This window comes from Amblyraja radiata, chromosome 18, assembly GCF_010909765.2.
Source record: "Amblyraja radiata isolate CabotCenter1 chromosome 18, sAmbRad1.1.pri, whole genome shotgun sequence".
NCBI classification, from domain to species: domain Eukaryota; kingdom Metazoa; phylum Chordata; class Chondrichthyes; order Rajiformes; family Rajidae; genus Amblyraja; species Amblyraja radiata.
In genome coordinates, this window is record NC_045973.1 from 41,584,498 (window position 1) to 41,603,323 (window position 18,826).

At 46.5% G+C, this 18,826-nt stretch overlaps 1 protein-coding gene across 2 annotated transcripts in view; it reads left to right on the forward strand.

Annotated features, from left to right (window-relative positions):
• The window catches only part of raf1 (Raf-1 proto-oncogene, serine/threonine kinase), a 76,657-nt gene that overhangs the window by 21,009 nt on the left and 36,822 nt on the right, over positions 1-18,826 (forward strand). For both annotated transcript variants that reach the window (XM_033037228.1, XM_033037227.1), the window contains exon 2: positions 13,015-13,231. In XM_033037228.1, coding sequence (XP_032893119.1) covers positions 13,037-13,231 — 195 coding nt within the window. In that variant the 5' untranslated portion in view covers positions 13,015-13,036. The remainder of the gene's footprint in view (positions 1-13,014; positions 13,232-18,826) is intronic.

Consider the following 18,826-nt stretch of genomic DNA (forward strand, 5'->3'; position numbering starts at 1 on the left):
GCCTGCTATTCTCCAATCCAAGTTTGTCCAACCTCTCCTTAGAGCTGTCTGAAGAAGGGTCTCGACCCGAAACATCACCCATTCCTTCTCTCCAGAGATGCTGCCTGTCCCGCTGAGTTACTCCAGCATTTTGTGTTCACCTCTCCTTATAGCAAATACCCTCTAATCCAGACAGCATTCTGGTAAACCTTTTTTGCACCCTCTCCAAAGCCTCCACAACTTTCCTGCAATGGACTATACGCAACGCTCCTATAAAACTGCGTCCTGACTTCATGACCTATGCCGATCCATGAAGGCAAACACACCCTATGATCTCTAGCAATCAAACGACTTGAGTTGCCACTTTCAGGGAGTTATGGACTTGGACCCCAATGTCCTCTGTATATTAATGCTGTTAAGAGTCTTTCCATTAAATGCACATTTTCCCCTTGCATTTAACCTCCACAAAGTGCAGCATCTCACACTTGCTTGGACTAATCTCCATCCGCCATTTCTCCACCCATATCCACAGGTGATCTACTTCCCACTGTACACTTTGACAGCCCTCCTCACAGTCCGTAACTCCAGCATTCTCTGTGTCGGCTGCAGATTTACTAAGCAACACATCCACATTTATTCCAAGTCATTTAGTTTAGTTTAGTGATACAGTGCAGAAACGGGCCATTCGGCCCAGCGATCCTGCACCGACCAGCGATCCCCACATATTGACTTTGTCCTACACACTAGGGACAATTTATATTTATACCAAGCCAATTAACCTCCAAACCTGTACGTCTTTGGACTGTGGAGGAAACTGAAGTTCTCGGAGAAAACGCACGCAGGTCATGGGGAGAACGTACAGACAAGCACCCATCGTCAGGATGGAACCCGGGTCTCTGACGCTGTAAGGCAGCAACTCTACTGCTGCGCCATAATATATCACAAACAGCAGAGGTCCCAGCGCAGATCCTTGCGGAACTCCACTGGTCACAGATGCACAGCTAAATAATGCCCTCTACCATAACCCTTTGTCTTCTATTAGAAAGCCAGTTCTGCATCCATATGACCAAGTCACTGTGTACCTCATGCATTTTAATCTTCTGCATCAATCTACTGCGGGGGCATTACCAGATATTTTATTGAAATCCATAGAAGCACCGTCCACCTCACTACCCTCATCGATCACCTTCATCACTTCCTCAAAACCTCGATGCCATGTGCAAAGTCATGCTGACTTTTAATTTAAAACTAAACCAAGTGCAGACCCGTCGGGTCTGTTCCCCCAACGTGCGGTTGTGGGGGGGGGAGGCGGCATGCAGCGTCACACACACTAACTATCCCTCCCGCCCCCCCCTCCCCCCCTGCACTCACGCTAATTACCCCCCTTGATATTATATTAATATTATTAATTTGCTCCTTTTACCCCATAACCACCCTATCTACTGACGCATAGTGCCCAACTTGCAGTCACACCTAGAGCGTGGGGGGGGGGGGCGGCGGGGGTAGAGAGTGAGGGCAGAGACAGAGAGAGAGACAGAGACACAGAGAGAGGGGCAAGAGGGATAGGGGGGTGGAGAGGAGGAGAAGAGGGAGGGTGGGTGAGGGGGGAAAGGTGGGGGTGGAGGGGAGGAGAGAGAGAGGGTGAGAGTGAGGGGGAGAGAGAGAGGGGGTGCTGAGAGGGGGGAGAGGTGGGGAGCAGGGAGGGGGAAGGGTAGAGGGAAGAGGGTAGGGGGTGTGGAGGGGAGGAGGTTGAGGGTGGGAGGGGATGGAGGGGAGAGAGAGGAGGAAAGAGGGGGGAGGGGAGGAGAGAGGGGGAGAGAGGGTGTGCTGAGAGGGGGGTGAGATGAGGGGCGGGGAGAGGTGGGGAGCAGGGAGGGGGAGGGTGGGTGGAGGGAATGGGGTAGGGGTGTGAGGAGGGGAGGGGGGTTTAGGGGAGGGATGGTGGGGGAGGGGAGAAAAAGAGGGGAGAGGAGAGGGGGGGAAGAGAGAAGGGGGGGGGAGAGAGGAGAGGGGGGGGGGGAGAGGAGAGGGGGGGGAGAGAGGAGAGGGGGGGGAGAGAGGAGAGGGGGGGAGAGAGGAGTGGGGGGGGAGAGAGGAGGAGGGGGGGGAGAGAGGAGAGGGGGGGAGAGAGGAGAGGGGGGGGGAGAGAGGAGAGGGGGGGGAGAGAGGAGAGGGGGGGGAGAGAGGAGAGGGGGGGGAGAGAGGAGAGGGGGGGGGAGAGAGGAGAGGGGGGGGAGAGAGGAGAGGGGGAGGGGAGAGGAGGGGGGGGGGGAGAGGAGGGGGGGGGGGGAGAGAGGAGAGGGGGGGGGAGAGAGGAGGGGGGGGGAGAGAGGAGAGGGGGGGGAGAGAGGAGAGGGGGGGAGAGAGGAGGGGGGGGGAGAGAGGAGAGGGGGGGGGGAGAGGAGAGGGGGGGGAGAGAGGAGAGGGGGGGGAGAGAGGAGAGGGGGGGGGGAGAGAGGAGAGGGGGGAGGGGGAGAGGAGAGGGGGAGGGGGAGAGGAGAGGGGTGGGAGAGAGGAGAGGGGGAAGGGAGAGAGGAGAGGGGGGAGGGAGAGAGGAGAGGGGGGGGAGAGAGGAGAGGGGGGGGAGAGAGGAGAGGGGGGGAGAGAGGAGAGGGGGGGAGAGAGGAGAGGGGGGAGAGAGGAGAGGGGGGGGGGAGGAGAGGGGGGGGGGGAGAAAGAGAGAGGGATAGGGAGAGAGAAAGAGAGAGGGATAGGGAGAGAGAAAGAGAGAGGGATAGGGAGAGAGAGGAGGGGAGAGAGAGAGAGAGAGTGCCTTTTTACTTCAACCCAAACCCAAACCCAAACAACCATTTGCAGGCAGTGCTTTTTTACCTCTAACCATATTTTCATTTTCAAACCAAATTAAGGGTACTCGCAGTGCTGTAGACATTTGTTCAGTGTCATTCAGTGCTCAGAGTGACAGAGACTAATTGACAGAGCTCCATCTTGCAGAGATTAATTGAGGCACACCACTTCCTGGTTTTATAGTCCCTCCCTCCCCCCTGCCGCCAGCGGGGGCAGCAGAGAGAATGGGGAATTTTGTAAAAACATTAATATCTCTGTCATTATTCATCGACGGGAAAATTCCTCGGCACACATGCGGCGAAGGGGGGCTCTGAGCGAGGTGGCCAAAAATGACGGCCGTAGGTGGCGGCGTTCTCTCGGAAATCGCAGCACAGAAGGCCAAAAGCGGTCAAGAACAGAGATTTAGTAATATAGATGTTTCCAAAAGATCATCTAGAATGGAATTGGCACAAGTAAGAATTTCACTTGTATATTTCATTTCTGCTTTAGAAATGTACATATGTAATGACTTAATTAGCTTTTTATCATTTACTGCAATACGTGTTTGTATGTGGGATTAGAAAAGTAGCTGAGCGTGAAATTACAGGATTTTTGCTCATTCCTCTCCAGTCCTCATCTTTCTCCGTGTGTTTGCTAGTGGGTCAGTATATTGTTATCATTTGGTTGCGTCTTACATTCGTGGATGGGGTGAGGATAGTTTTGGTTTGGGTGCTGTGTGTTCCCAGCTTAAATAGCCAATACCTAGACTTGGATGAAAGGCATGGCCCTTGGGGAGGTGATCTTGGACTTTACTCTCTCGTAGATGGCGTAGATGATCAGAGTCTGGTTCCAAGGAAAGGGGAGTCTGAAACTAGAAGGCACAGCTTAACGTGGGAGATGAAAGATTTAAATGGGATTTGAGAGGCAAGACATTCACACAATGGGTGGTACGTATATTGAATGAGCTCCCACAGGAAGTGATAGAGGTAGGTACAATACAATATTAATAGTTATGAATAGTGACATCCATTGGGAAGGTTTATAGAGATAGCAATTAAACACAGGCGAATAGGACAAGCTTAGATCGGCATCTTGGTCGATATGGATAAGTTAGGCCGAAGGGCCTATTTTCATGCTATAGAAATCTGACTCAGAAAAATGCTGGAGAGAAGTTTGATTTTGTAACTTTGGTAGACGGCTGCATTTGGGGCATAATGTAAACTTAAAGCTGATATTAGGAAACTATTGTTGATGTGTTTTATTTATATTCTGTTTTTGAAAAGCAGCTAAAAATTATGGAAGTATTTTGTAAGGTCCCATAAGAGATGATTACAGATACAACATGCTGAATTGGAAGTAACAATCGGGTAGAAATTGGTAGATGGAGGAAGTTTAAATAAAATGTATTATTGATGGGATATGAGCTAATATTTCCTTGTTGAAATGTGTAGGAAGGAACTGCAGATGCTGGCTTACACCAGTTTTCGGTGTCTATCTTTGGTTTAACTCAGCAGGACGGACAACATCTCTAGAGGAAAGGAATAGGTGACGTTTCGGGTGGAGACCCTTCTTCAGACTGAATGTCGGGGAAAGGAAATGAGATATATACAGTGCCATCCATAATGTATAAGAAAGAACTGCAGATGCTGGTTTAAAACGAAGGCAGACACAAAATGCTCGAGCAACGTTCTTCAGAAGGGTCAGAAGAAGGTTTTCTCGACCCGAAACGTCGCCCATTCCTTCTCTCCAGAGATGCTGCCTCACCCTACTCCAGCAGTGTGTGCCCTCCATAATGTTTGGGACAAAGACCCATCATTTATTTATTTGCCTCTGTACTCCACAATTTGAGACTTGTCATAGAAAAAATCACGTGGTTAAAGTGCACATTGTCAGATTTTAATCAAGGCCATTTTTATACATTTTGGTTTCACCATGTAGAAATTACAGCAGTGTTTATACATAATCCCCCCATTTCAGGGCACCATAATGTTTGGGACACAGCAATGTCATGTAAATGAAAGTAGTCATGTTTAGTATTTTGTTGCATATCCTTTGCATGCAATGACTGCTTGAAGTCTGCGATTCATGGACATCACCAGTTTCTGGGTGTCTTCTCTGGTGATGCTCTGCCAGGCCTGTATTGCAGCCATCTTTAGCTTATGCTTGTTTTGGGGGCTAGGCCCTTCAGTTTTTTCTTCAGCATATAAAAGGCATGTGCAATTGGCCACTCAAGAATTGACCATTTTTTAGCTTTGAAAAACTTCTTTGTTGCTTCAGCAGTATGTTTGGGATCATTGTCTTGCTGTAGAATGAACCGCCGGCCAATGAGTTTTGAGGCATTTGTTTGAACTTGAGCAGATAGGATGTGTCTATACACTTCAGAATTCATTATGCTACTACCATCAGCAGTTGTATCATCAATGAAGATAAGTGGGCCAGTACCTTCAGTAGCCATACATGCCCAAGCCGTTCGGGTGCTCGGGTACAATGAGTGATTCAACTGGGTGTTGAAATTTTAGTCTTTCTGACTTGTGCATTGGAATTGAATGCTGGAGTAACTCAGCAGGTCAGACGGCATCTCTGAAGAAAAGGAGTAGGAGACGTTTTGGGTCGAGACCCTTCTTAGGTGATATTCTCTCAAGGTCGAGTCAGGGAAAAGGGAAACGAGATATCGACAGTGATGGAGAGATATAGAACTATTGAATGAAAGAAAAAAGTAATGATGATGAAGGAAACAGGCCATTGTTAGCTGTGAGATGGGTGAAAACGAGTTACACTAAGACAACAAGACGACTTTGAAGCTTGTATGACGGGAGGGGGAGGGATGGAGAGAGAGGAAAAGCAAGGGTTACTTGAAGTTAGAGAAATCAATATTCATGGGGTGTAAGCTACCCAAGCGAAATATGAGGTGCTGTTCCTCCAATTTACGTTGTGTCTCACTCTGACAATGGAGGTGGCCAAGGACAGAAAGGTCAGTGTGGGAATGGGCACAGACCTCATGGGAAAAATCCCCTGTTTTTACAGGGTTAAATCTTGAAGACATTGCATAAATTTAATTATTAGTTAATTGACCCCATGAATTTAGAAGTTTCGTGGTTACATAACAGCTGTGTTCAAAATGGTTTTGATATATAGTCTATTCCCTCTTCCAAGGGATCTCTCAAAATTGGGCTAGAATCCGCAAAAGCTGGGCTAATTAGAAGTGAAATCACATGTACTTTTAAATACAGAGGGATGTGGAAATCAGGAAAACTTCCCCAAAAGACAGTGGCTCGTTAGCCAACATAAACATTTCAAGAATTTGAACCATGGATTTTTTTAAATTAAAGATGACCACAGGACAAGGGGTAAAAAAGACCTTGAATCAAATCAGTGTTTCGGGTCGAGACCCTTCTTCAGATTCAGGGTCTCCACCCGAAACGTCGCCTATTCCTTTTCTCCATAGATGCTGCCTCACCCGCTGAGTTTCTCCAGCATTATTGTCTACCTTTGATTTTTCCAGCACCTGCAGTTCTTTCTTAAACATTAAATCAAATCAATATATTTGACCTCTACCTTCATCAATACTAATTGTCTTGATCAGCGAAGGTTCCCTTTGTGTGTACTGGGTTTAAACTACTTATGTTTCTGAAGTTCGACAGATAGACACAAAAAGCCTGAGTAACTCAGCGGGACAGGCAGGATCCCGCTCCGCTCTATGATCTTTGCTCTTGAGCTGGTCCCCTCACTGTTCAGATGGAGAGCACTGCCAGCAGAAGGCGCTGAGGTCCGGCGGCCGCTCGCAGCCACCCGAGCTGCTTCCCTCCCCGGCCACAATGCTGTGGCTCCGCGCCCGGAACGCCACGGCAGCGGTGAGTGAGTGAGTTGCTGGCATGATCCCCGACCCCTTCCTTCTCAACGCTCCTGCCCTCCCCGCAATTTTACCCCTGGCCAGACACACCACATGCTGTGAACGGAACTCTTCCCCCCCAATTGGTCCCTTGAACTAGTATTGTCATTCAATAAAATCACAACTGATTCAACTTGTCCCGGTGTGCTCCCGTTTTTCCCATCATCTCTCCACCTGCCGTCACCCTCCACCCCTCACCCATTCAGTAATTCAGAATGAAGGAGATTTGGAAGCCTTGGGCAAATTGAATAGTTACTTTCTTTATTTTTATTCTTTAGGAGAACAATCTGCGCATGCGTGGTTTAAGATTTTTTTAAAAGCCGACTGACTGCCTACCTACCCTGAGTAATTACTCATGGCACGTGCCTGGTGTGAACCCAGACGTCACCCATTCCTTCGCTCCAGAAATGCTGCCTGTCCTGCTGAGTTACTCCAGCTTTACGTGTCCATCTTTGGTTTAAACCACCATCTGCAGTTCCTTCCTACAAACATGTTTTTGAAGTGATCAGGCAAGAGTAGATAAATGTAAAAAAAAAATAAAACATTCTACATTGAATATGTGGGTCATTTTAGATTGATTACAAGTTATAGATCAGTGTAGAATGAAGTTGTGAATCAGATTGAAGCAGCTGTCACTTCCTCATTTTGCCTGCATAATTTTGAATTAGAAGTAAATACAACGACGATTAACTTTGCAATAAGACTTGATATTTGTGAGTAAGGTTAAAGAAATCCGTGTCAATGCCTGTTCCTGAGGTTATCCGATTGCCTTTGACATATTGTTGTAATCAGTGCAGTGAGTTAATGCTGCAGTGTTAATTACGTTCCCTAAAGGGCTGGTCCCATTTACGCAATTTTTTTCGCCAACTTGCCAGCACCCGTCATAGTCGCAGCAGGTCGCCGAAATTTTAAAAATGCTGAAAATCCAGCGGCGACCAGAATACGATACGACTCTTTGGGCGGACTACACACGACCATACAGGCGTCACCACGACCAAACAGGCGACATGTTGCACGGTGACGCCTGTTTGGTCATGAGTAGTCGCCCAAAGAGTCGTACCTTTATCTGTTCGCTGCTGGATTTTCAACATTTTGCACATTTTCGGCGACCTGCTGCGACTATGACGGATGCCGGCAAGTCGCCGAAAAAATCGTATAAGTGGGACAGGCCCTTTACTTTCATTTTCAGGATGAAGGCAACATTTATTGCCGATTCCTAAATGCTCTTAAGAAGGTGATAGTGAGCCATCACTTGGAATACATTCAATACATCTCGTGAAGCTACTCCTATAGAACCGTTGGTCGGAACATTCCAGCAGTAATATAGATTCAAGATTCAAGAGAGTTTATTGTCATGTGTCCCAGATAGGACAATGACATTCTTGCTTTGCTTCAGCACAACAGAATTATAGAAGGCATGAATACGGAAGCATGCGGGCAGCATGCTCTCTACTGTGCACCTGTAGAAGTTAGAGAGAGTCCTCCTTGACAAACCGACTCTCCGTAATCTTCTTAGGCAATAGAGGCCCTGATGTGCTTTCTTTATGATTGCATCAGTGTTCTCGGACCAGGAGAGATCGTCAGAGATGTGCACGCCCAGGAATTTGAAGCTCCTGACCCTTTCCGCCATCGACCCATTGATATAAACAGGACTTTTGGGTTCCCATCCTACCTCTTCGAAAGTCCACAATCAGTTCCTTGGTTTTGCTGGTGTTGAGGGCCAGGTTATTGTGTTGGCACCATTTGGTCAGTCGGTCGATCTCTCTTCTATACTCTGACTCATCCCCATCAGTGATACGTCCCACAACAGTGGTGTCGTCAGCAAACCTGATGATGGAGTTCGCACTATGACCAGCTACGCAATCATGAGTATCGAGTGAGTACAGCAGGGGGTTGAGCACGCAGCCTTGAGGTGCTCCCGTGCTGATTGTTATCAAGGCTGACACATTTCCACCAATTCGACCAGTCTGTGGTCTGTGAATGAGGAAGTCGAGGATCCAATTGCAGAGAGATGCGCAGGGACCCAGTTCTGCGAGTTTGGTGGGGATAATTGTATTAAATGCCGAGCTGTAATCAATGAATAACAGCCTGACATATGAGTTTTTGTTGTCCAAGTGGTCCAGGGCGGAGTGGAGAGCCAGCGAGATCGCATCCACTGTTGATCTGTAATCAACCTCTCAAAGCACTTCATCTGTGACTGTGACTGAAATACCATCACGCCGACTGGCGGCTCATCAGTCTTCCCCTATCAAAGCGTGCGTAAACGCACGTCGGGGAGTGATGCTACGCTGACATACGAGCTACCTCCTGATTTCACCTTGTAGGAGGTGATTGCATTCAGGCCCCGCCACAGCTGCCGAACATCTGTCTCACCCTCCAGCTTGGAGCAGAAGTCCCTTTTGGCCTTTTTGATGGCCTTACCAAGGTCGTATCTGGACTTCTTGTAGACCACTGTATCATCAGACATGAATGCCCGGTGTCTGGTCTTCAGGAGAGTGCGGATCTCAAAGTTCATCCAAGGCTTCTGATTGGGAAACACTTGGAAGGTTTTTGTCGGGATGCAGTCCTTCACACATTTCTTTATGAAGTCTATATAATATATTAACAAATCAGGACTGTATGACGGGAGAAGACCATGTAGTCAAAGATATAATTGTGTGTTTGGTGGCTTGGCCTCGTTGGATGAGTGCAGGAATGGAAGATGCTGTTGGAATAGTCATGCTGAGCAATTATTTGTGCACTTTCTAGATGGTAGTCACTGTGCATTGACAGTGGAAGGAATGAATACGAGGGTGCTGGATGGTGTGGTAATCATATTGATTGCTTTGGCCTGGGTGGCATCTTAAATGTCAGAACTACACTGGTTCAGGCAAATTAAGAATATTCCATTTGACTCCTTTGTATAGGTAGTGGAAATGCTGTAAGGTTTGCTGCAGGATCTATACTTGTTCCTGCATTAAAATAGCTGCTCTGGTTGAGCTTCTGGTCAATGGTGACCGACAGGATATTAATAGTGTAAGAAGGAACTGCAGATGCTGGTTTAAACCGAAGATAAACACAAACATGGAATGGACTCAACTGGCTAATGCAATGAATGCCAGGGGTGGATGGTTAAACACTCGAGGGAGATTGTTACTGCCTGACACTATCTTTGAATGTTACTTGTAACTTATCAACCCATGCTTGAATGTTACCCAAGACGTGTTGCATGCAGGCTTGGAATGCTTTATTTGCTGAGGAGTTGCAAATGGAATTGAACTTTTTGTAATCATCAGTAAATATTCCCAATTCTGATTTTGTACAGAAGGAAGACCATTGATGAAGCAGGTGGAAATGATTGGTTTTAGCAATCTGCATTCAATAACTCTGATGTTACAGGGTTGGGATGATTATCCTCCAACAACCATAATCATTTTCCTTCCTGCTAGTATGTCTCTAATCATTGGAGTGTGTTCCCTTTGATGCCCATTGACTTCAGTGTTGGCAGGATGCCTTGATGCCACTCTTGGTCAAATGTTACCATGATGTCAAGATTAATGATGTCAAGACAGAGCAGTAGAGCTACTGCTTTACAGCGCCAGACATGCGGGTTCGACCCTGACTACGGGTACCCTCTGTACAGAGTTTGTACGTTTATGACCTACATGGATTTTCTCCGAGATCTTCCGTTTCCTCCCACACTTCAAAGACGTACAGGTTTTAGGTTGTATTAATGTAAAATTTCCCCAGTGTGTATGTAGGATAATGTTGATGTGTGGAGATCGCTGGTTGGTGCAGACTCGGTGGGCCGAAGGGCCTGTTTCCACGGTTTATCTCTAAACCAAACTAAACTAAATTCATTATCCTTATCTCACCTCTGGAATTCACCTGTTCGCCCCAAGGTTATGATGGGGTAGAGAGCCAAGTGCTGGTGAAACCCAGTTTGGGCATCAGTGAGCAGTGTATTGGTGAGTAAGTGTCGTGACATGGCCTTGTTGATGACATCTTCCACCACTTTGATAAATAATAGCGGACGGATTGGTCAGTAATTAATCCAGATTGGAAATATCCTACTTTATAAGAACAGGATCTATCTGGGCACATTTCCATATTGTTGGGTAGATTTCAGTGTTGTAACCAAACTGGCTTGGGCCAGAGTGGATAGTTCCGCACTTAGATCACCGAATATTGTGTATATTATTATATCCCCATTTGAGGTTGAACGCATAGTTTGTTCACTGTTCATGGAGTTGCATTATTTCGTAAATATTATTACTCCAATTTTATTCCAGTGTTCCTCTTCCTAATATTCACGCTGGGAGGAATTTGCACAGCCATAACAATTTCCAATGCATTGCCCAGGTGTTCATTCTTGCACGATAATGATAATGGCAAGCGAGTGTAGAAAGTATCAAAACTCAACCCAACCCTCTCGCCACTAAATACTTACGTGCGCACATTCCCTCACATTTTTGATAGCAAGAATAAAGAAACAGGAGTAAATATTTGTTCTTGTCTCGGCACTGATCAGCTAAGTTAGCAATACTTTGCAGTACTGCATGCCAGCAATGGCTGCCCCCCCCTCTCCCCCTCTCCCCCTCTCCTGCCTTCACCACATAAACCCATGACACCCGTGCTAATCAAGAATCTATCTATCTCTGTGCAAGAAGGAACTGCAGGTGCTAGTTTAAACCAAAGATAGACACAAAAAGCTGGAGTAACTCAGCGAGACAGGCAGCATCTCTGGAGAGAAGGAATGGGTGACGGGAAGAAGGGTCTCAACCCGAAACATCACCCATACCTTGATCTCTGGTCCTAGACTCTCCCACTAGCGGAAACATCCTCTCCACATCCACATTCTCCAAGCCTTTCACTGTTTGTTAAGTTTCAATGAGGTCCTCCCTCATACTTCTAAACTCCAGCGAGTACAGGCCCAGTGCTGTCAAATGCTCATCATATGTTAGTTAACCCACTGATTCCAAGGATCTTTGTCTACGTGCCCATAGCAGCGACATAGACATTGCAGCTCTGTTTGTCTTATCCGGTATTCATGGTTCAGAGCACAACGAAGAGGAACCAAATGTGACATGAGGGAGGTGTTATTCAAATCATTTGCTATGTCGCTCTTCCAGGGAGATGCTAAATGCATTTTGTTGTCTCTGTATTGTACACTGACAATGACAATTAAAATTGAATCTGAATCTGAATCTGTTGAACACTCCAAGTGGTTAGAGCGTTGTGTGCACTGCCAGAGTGAGTGGTGGAGGCAGATTCATTTGACACTTTCAAAAGGGACTGGGTAAGTATCCGAAAGGAAAGAACTTGAAGGGCTTTGGGGAGAAAGTGGAAGATTGGGCAAGCCATATTTATCTTGACCCATCGGGCCAAAATAGCTTTGTTTCATAGTACCCATTCTGTGATTATGCATACCCCCAACAAAAGCATCAAAAAGATGAAACAAATGCAGCACATATTAGGATGTGTAGCTGCCATCCTATTCAGAGCAGTCTTACAGCATTGCCTTGTGACATTCCTGTGTAAGGTACTTCTATGGACATGCTGGCAGTTTGACAATAATTGCTTCTGCATTAAAGCAAAGTGATGTCGTTTCTGGCACTGAGATGGATAATTTCCTTCAATATAATGGCTGGCACTGATCCAGTGGATATTGATGTTAGTGACTAGTCTTCAGCTTGCATAGTTTGTGGCCACAGGTGGAGAAGGTCTTTTATGATGGGTATTTGGTACGGTTTTACTATTTGTAAGAATAACAGTTGTTAAGTAAATTCTGAACAATGCTTGGAATCTGTGCAACCTGCAAAAATAACTTAATAGTGAATCAAACATGACAAGGATTGGTGATAACTGCAGCAGTTGTGCTGTAGTTATAGATTTCTGGATTTTGAATTGTGAATTTTAATAAATCATATGAATCTTGAACTTGATTGCATTTTATTGTGTTAAAAAAAAACTTTAAGATTTTGATGGCCACTAAATCAAATGTGCTGAGGCACTGAGGAAGCAGAACTCAAACGGATTGTTACTGTGCAGTCTATGTCCAGCTGTGGAATTCTGAGGAGCATGTTTTACTTGAGCCTTCCGTTTGGAACCATTTTGCGACTCTAAGCCGGGGAGCCATTTTCAGAGCGTGGATTGGAAGATCAATCTCTGTGAGGAAGTGCATCTTTGAATCTGATGTTCTCACTCCGATTGAACCAAAAAAAAACTCATCAGCACTGGATTTTTTGTTGTTGTTATTACATCGCTACATAAAATATAATTGTTATTGATGCATTGCGGAGGTTGGTAAATATTGAATACTGGGGGGCTGTGTAAAATGATTGAATCATTCTGCGTTTGATTTGTGTCTACTTTATTCACAGACCTCCTGTGCGTCTCATCAGAATGGAGTATAATATGGGATTCTGGAAGTCCATCAGTAACGGCTTCAGTGCACAAGATGTTTTCCATGATGTTGCAGCATCGGTCTCCCCCACTTTCGCCCATCATTTTGCATATCGCCAAGAGGGCAAATTGGCAGATACTTACAAAGCTGGAGGCACGATACGGGTTTACTTACCGAACAAGCAGCGCACAGTGGTAAATGGACAATTTGTTAACGGGAAAGACAATGATATGAAATGTTTTATTACATTTGGAATTTTAGTGTCCGTATAAGAGGTATTTGGTTTAAGTATAATTTTTTTCTACATGGTGCAACATTGATTTTTGATTAAAGTATTTAGTGTTTATTTGTTAAGTGACAGATTTTGTAATTTAGTGTTAGAAGTGTTTATTAAGTATTATTAAACTGCAAACTAAGGTAATTTCAACAGGAATGTACAGGTGGAATATTATTAAATAAACGGTGGTGCTGGCTCGAAGGGCCGAATGGCCACCTCCTGTACCTATTTTCTATGTTTCTATTCAGTACTAGCATTGAGGAATTACAATGTTATTGTGCAGCTGAAGCTGCTAATTATTTGATTTTTGATGCAAGATTTGGCGTTATGTCAGAAATGTCTGGTAATACTCGGGCAGCACGTGTGGAAGGAGGAACAGAATCGACATTTGTGGTTGATAACCTTTCATCGGAACTGAGAAATGTTGGGGGAAAATCCCAAGGTTTAAGGTTGCAGACAACGTGGGGGAAGTAGGAAGAGAACTAAAGGGAAGGTCTTTGATAAAGTGAGATTAGAACAGATGGACTGACTGAAGTGGTGGTGGAGTTAGTTGAAGGAGGGTGGTAAAGGCAAGGGAATAAATAGCACAAACTGTGTGTTTGATGAAGTCAATGGGAGAAGGTGAATGAAATGTGGAATTAACAAGTATAACATATAACATATAACAATTACAGCATGGAAACAGGCCATCTCGGCCCTACAAGTCCGTGCCAAACAATTATTCTCCCCTAGTCCCATCTACCCGCACTCAGACCATAACCCTCCATTCCCTTCCCATCCATATACCTATCCAATTTATTTTTAAATGTGCCTCCACCACATCCACTGGAAGCTCATTCCACACAGCTACCACTCTCTGAGTAAAGAAGTTCCCCCTCATGTTACCCCTAAACTTCTGTCCCTTAATTCTGAAGTTATGTCCTCTTGTTTGAATCTTCCCTACTCTCAATGGGAAAAGCTTGTCAACGTCAACTCTGTCTATCCCTCTCATCATTTTAAAGACCTCTATCAAGTCCCCCCCTTAACATTCTGCGCTCCAGAGAATAAAGACCTAACTTATTCAACCTTTCTCTGTAACTTAGTTGCTGAAACCCAGGCAACATTCTAGTAAATCTCCTCTGCACTCTCTCTATTTTGTTGACATCCTTCCTATAATTGGGCGACCAAAATTGTACACCATACTCCAGAATTGGTCTCACCAATGCCTTGTACAATTTTAACATTACATCCCAACTTCTATACTCAATGCTCTGATTTATAAAGGCTAGCATACCAAAAGCTTTCTTTACCACCCTATCTACATGAGATTCCACCTTCAGGGAACTATGCAGTTATTCCTAGATCCCTCTGTTCAACTGCATTCCTCAATTCGCTACCATTTACCATGTACGTCCTATTTTGATTTGTCCTGCCAAGATGTAGCACCTCACACTTATCAGCATTAAAGCTGAGTCTCACGTTGCGAGTTGACACAAGAGGTACCCCGAGTGAAAGACTGTGTACGAGATTGCAAGTGTATGATCAAGAGTTTAACCGAGTTCCCACGGGTATGACAAGTTTGCCGTTTACTTGTCATTTCTGCGATGTTCCAAGTTCGTCTCCCGAGTTACTCTTGAGCCAATCCTGATTGAAGGTTTGTTTAATAAGCAACAGTGTTATGTTTTAATAAGCAACAGTGTTAAAGAAGACCTCTCCATCCTGTGGCTTTGTTTTAAAGATAGAATTCAGCGCGGCCGCATCTATTGATGTGACCTACAAAGGGAAAATGCGCACCATCCAGTGCCAGAGTAGTTATACTTATGATTTGTTTGAAACACACAGGTTTGATATGTTTTAATTGAATTTACTGCCATGTCTACACACTGCGGGGAGACGGGAGATTAAATCTTTGAATGTGGACGGATGTACACATCAGATTGTTGTGAGACGGAGCTCAGGGTTCGCCTCCTGAACTGCTTTGGTGCCCAGGCATGAGTTGAGGTGGAGAGAGGGTGGGGGGGGGGGGGGGGGTCATTAATCTGTCTGGGGTGACATGGCTCTTGGGTTAGGCTGGGATCATTCTCTGCGGGGTGATCTTAGTGCGGGAGACAAGTGTAGGAGAGGTGTACTGACTGTGTGGGCAGACACTTTGGAAGTGATTGCCCACCAGTCTCAAAAGCCGCTGTGTCTCCCTGTCCCTGGGATAGCAGGGGGCAATCAAACAGCACAATACCCCCCTCCCCCTCCACGCCAACACGAAGGGCAACGATCCCAAGGCTTTAGCGTCAGGAACAGCGGGCAAGCGACAATCACCTGCCATAACGCGAGAGAGATCATGTACTGTTCCAGGTCTCCTTTGCACGTCGGTGTTTCTGTCTTTCTCCACTCATTGTTGGCCCTATCTGTCACCACCCCCACCCCCACCCCTCTGCTTCCCGGACATGTGTGTGACCCCTTCCCTCCCCTCTCCAGCTCCCCGCCCATTGCACCGGCGCGGGGGCTTTGCACTGTCTTCACGTCGACGATGCCAGCAGGTCAGTGCCAGTCGCCCCGGGGCAGTCGCTCCCTTCAGTTTCCCAGGGGGTCGGGACGGGACTGGAGTTGGGAGGGAAAGGTGAGGGGGGGGGGGGGGTGGAGGATGCGTGGGTTAGGTGAGCAGGAGAGTGGGGTTGTTTGCAGTTGCAGAGGGAGGGGGCAAGGGCGGTACAGTTCCCAGTCTCAGCTCCTGTCCAGGGGGGTGGCCGGAGACGTCAGGACCAACGGGACACCGACCCCCAGGCCCACCAGTCCCACTGCAAGCACGGGGAACCCAGAGACCCACAGCCAGCAGCAACTCCAGCCCAGCCCCGCTCCAACTCCAGAGGAATCCGCTCCCCGATGGGCCGCTACGGCGACAAGTGGCAGTTCGCCCACAGCCCGAGCTGCGCCCCCTCATCCGCCATCCCAAGAACAAGACGTACCTTGCACACCATCAGCTTCTGCCCCTACGGGGAGCGTGTTCCTCTGGAGTTGGAGGGGCGCTGGTCTGGAGTTGCTGCTGGCTGTGGGTCTCTGGGTTCTCCGTGCTTGCAGTGGGCCTGGTGAGCCTGGGGGTCGGTGTCCCGTTGGTCCTGACGTCTCCGGCCATCCCCCTGGACAGGAGCTGAGACTGGGAACTGTACCGCCCTTGCCCTCTCCCTCTGCAACTGCAAACAACCCCACTCTCCTGCTCACCTAACCCCCCCCCCCCAAACCACCACCTTTCCCTCCCAACTCCAGTCCCGTCCTGACTCCCTGGGAAACTGAAGGGAGCGACTGCCCCGGGGCGACTGGCACTGACCTGCTGGCATCGCTGCCATGAAGACAGTGCAAAGCCCCCATGCCGGTGCAATGGACTGGAGAGGGGAGGGAAGGGGTCACACACATGGCCGGGAAGCAGAGGGGTGTAGGTGGGGGTGGTGCCAGATAGGGCCAACAATGAGTGGATAAAGACAGAAACACCGACGTGCAAAGGAGACCTACAACAGTGCATGATCGCACCATAAGGCAGGTGATTGTCGCTGGGAAACTGAAGGGAGCCACAATCTGCTGCTGCCTGCCCGCTGAGTTGAAGAGTTCCCACGGTAGACTCACGATACACTAAGGTAAACGCACAGGTCACTACGTTATTACAACTAGTTAAAATGTTTCAATTCTTAACCACAAGAGTAAAATTGACTCGTGGAAAATTTCAAACATGTTTGATTTTTTGCAAGAGTCGACAAGTTACACGAGTACCTGCCGTTAGCGCCACGAGTCTCTAAGTTGCGTCCATGAGTTCCGTACGTTAATCGTACGTTATTACCATGAGTTTTAACTCTGGTTACCTCCTTGTGTCAACTCTCAACGTGAGACTCAGCTATTAAACTCCATCTGCCATCTTTCAGCCCATTCTTCGAAATGGCCTAAATCTCTCTGTAGACTTTGGAAAACTACTTCATTATCCACAACACCACCTATTTTAGTATCATCTGCATACTTACTAATCCAATTTACCACACCTTCATCCAGATCATTGATGTACATGACAAACAACAGTGGACCCAACACAGATCCCTGAGGCACCCCACTAGTCACCTGCCTCCAAGCTGACAAACAGCCATCCACCATTACTCTCTGGCGTCTACCATTCAGCCACTGTTGAATCCATCTTGCTACTCCTGCATTTATACCCAACAATTGAACCTTCTTAACCAACCTTCCATGAGGAATCTTGTCAAAGGCCTTACTAAAGTCCATATAGACAACATCCACTGCTTTACCCTCATCAATTTCCCTAGTAACCTCTTTAAAAAATTCAAGAAGATTAGTCAAACATGACCTTCCAGGCACAAATCCATGTTGACTGTTCCTAATCAGACCCTGTTTATCCAGATGCTTATATATATAATCTCTAAGTATCTTTTCCATTAATTTGCCCACCACTGAAGTCAAACTAACAGGTCTATAATTGCTAGGTTTACTCTTAGAACCCTTTTTAAACAATGGAACAACATGCGCAGTATGCCAATCCTCGGGCACTATTCCCGTTTCTAATGACATTTGAAGTATTTCTGTCATAGCCCCTGCTATTTCTACACTAACTGCCCTCAATGTCCTAGGGAATATCCTGTCAGGACCTGGAGACTTATCCACTTTTATATTTTTCAAATGTGTCAGTACTTCTTTTTCTTTGAATCTCATAGTTTCCATAGCTATTCTACTTGTTTCCTATACCTCACATAATTCAATATCCTTCTCCTTGGTGAATACCGAAGAAAATAAATTGTTCAATATCTCCCCCATCTCTTTTGGTTCTGCAGATAGACCATAGAAACATAGAAACATAGAAATTAGGTGCAGGAATAGGCCATTCGGCCCTTCGAGCCTGCACCGCCATTCAATATGATCATGGCTGATCATCCAACTCAGTATCCTGTACCTGCCTTCTCTCCATACCCTCTGATCCCCTTAGCCACAAGGGCCACATCTAACTCCCTCTTAAATATAGTCAATGAACTGGCCTCAACTACCCTCTGTGGCAGAGAGTTCCAGAGATTCACCACTCTCTGTGAAAAAAGTTTTTCTCATCTCGGTTTTAAAGGATTTCCCCCTTATCCTTAAGCTGTGACCCCTTGTCCTGGACTTCCCCAACATCGGGAACAATCTTCCTGCATCTAGCCTGTCCAACCTCATAAGAATTTTGTACGTTTCTATAAGATCCCCTCTCAATCTCCTAAATTCTAGCGAGTATAAGCCAAGTCTATCCAGTCTTTCTTCATATGAAAGTCCTGACATCCCAGGAATCAGTCTGGCGAACCTTCTCTGCACTCCCTCTATGGCAATAATGTCCTTCCTCAGATTTGGAGACCAAAACTGTACGCAATACTCCAGGTGTGGTCTCACCAAGACCCTGTACAACTGCAGTAGAACCTCCCTGCTCCTATACTCAAATCCATTTGCTATGAAAGCTAACATACCATTCGCTTTCTTCACTGCCTGCTGCACATGCATGCCTACTTTCAATGACTGGTGT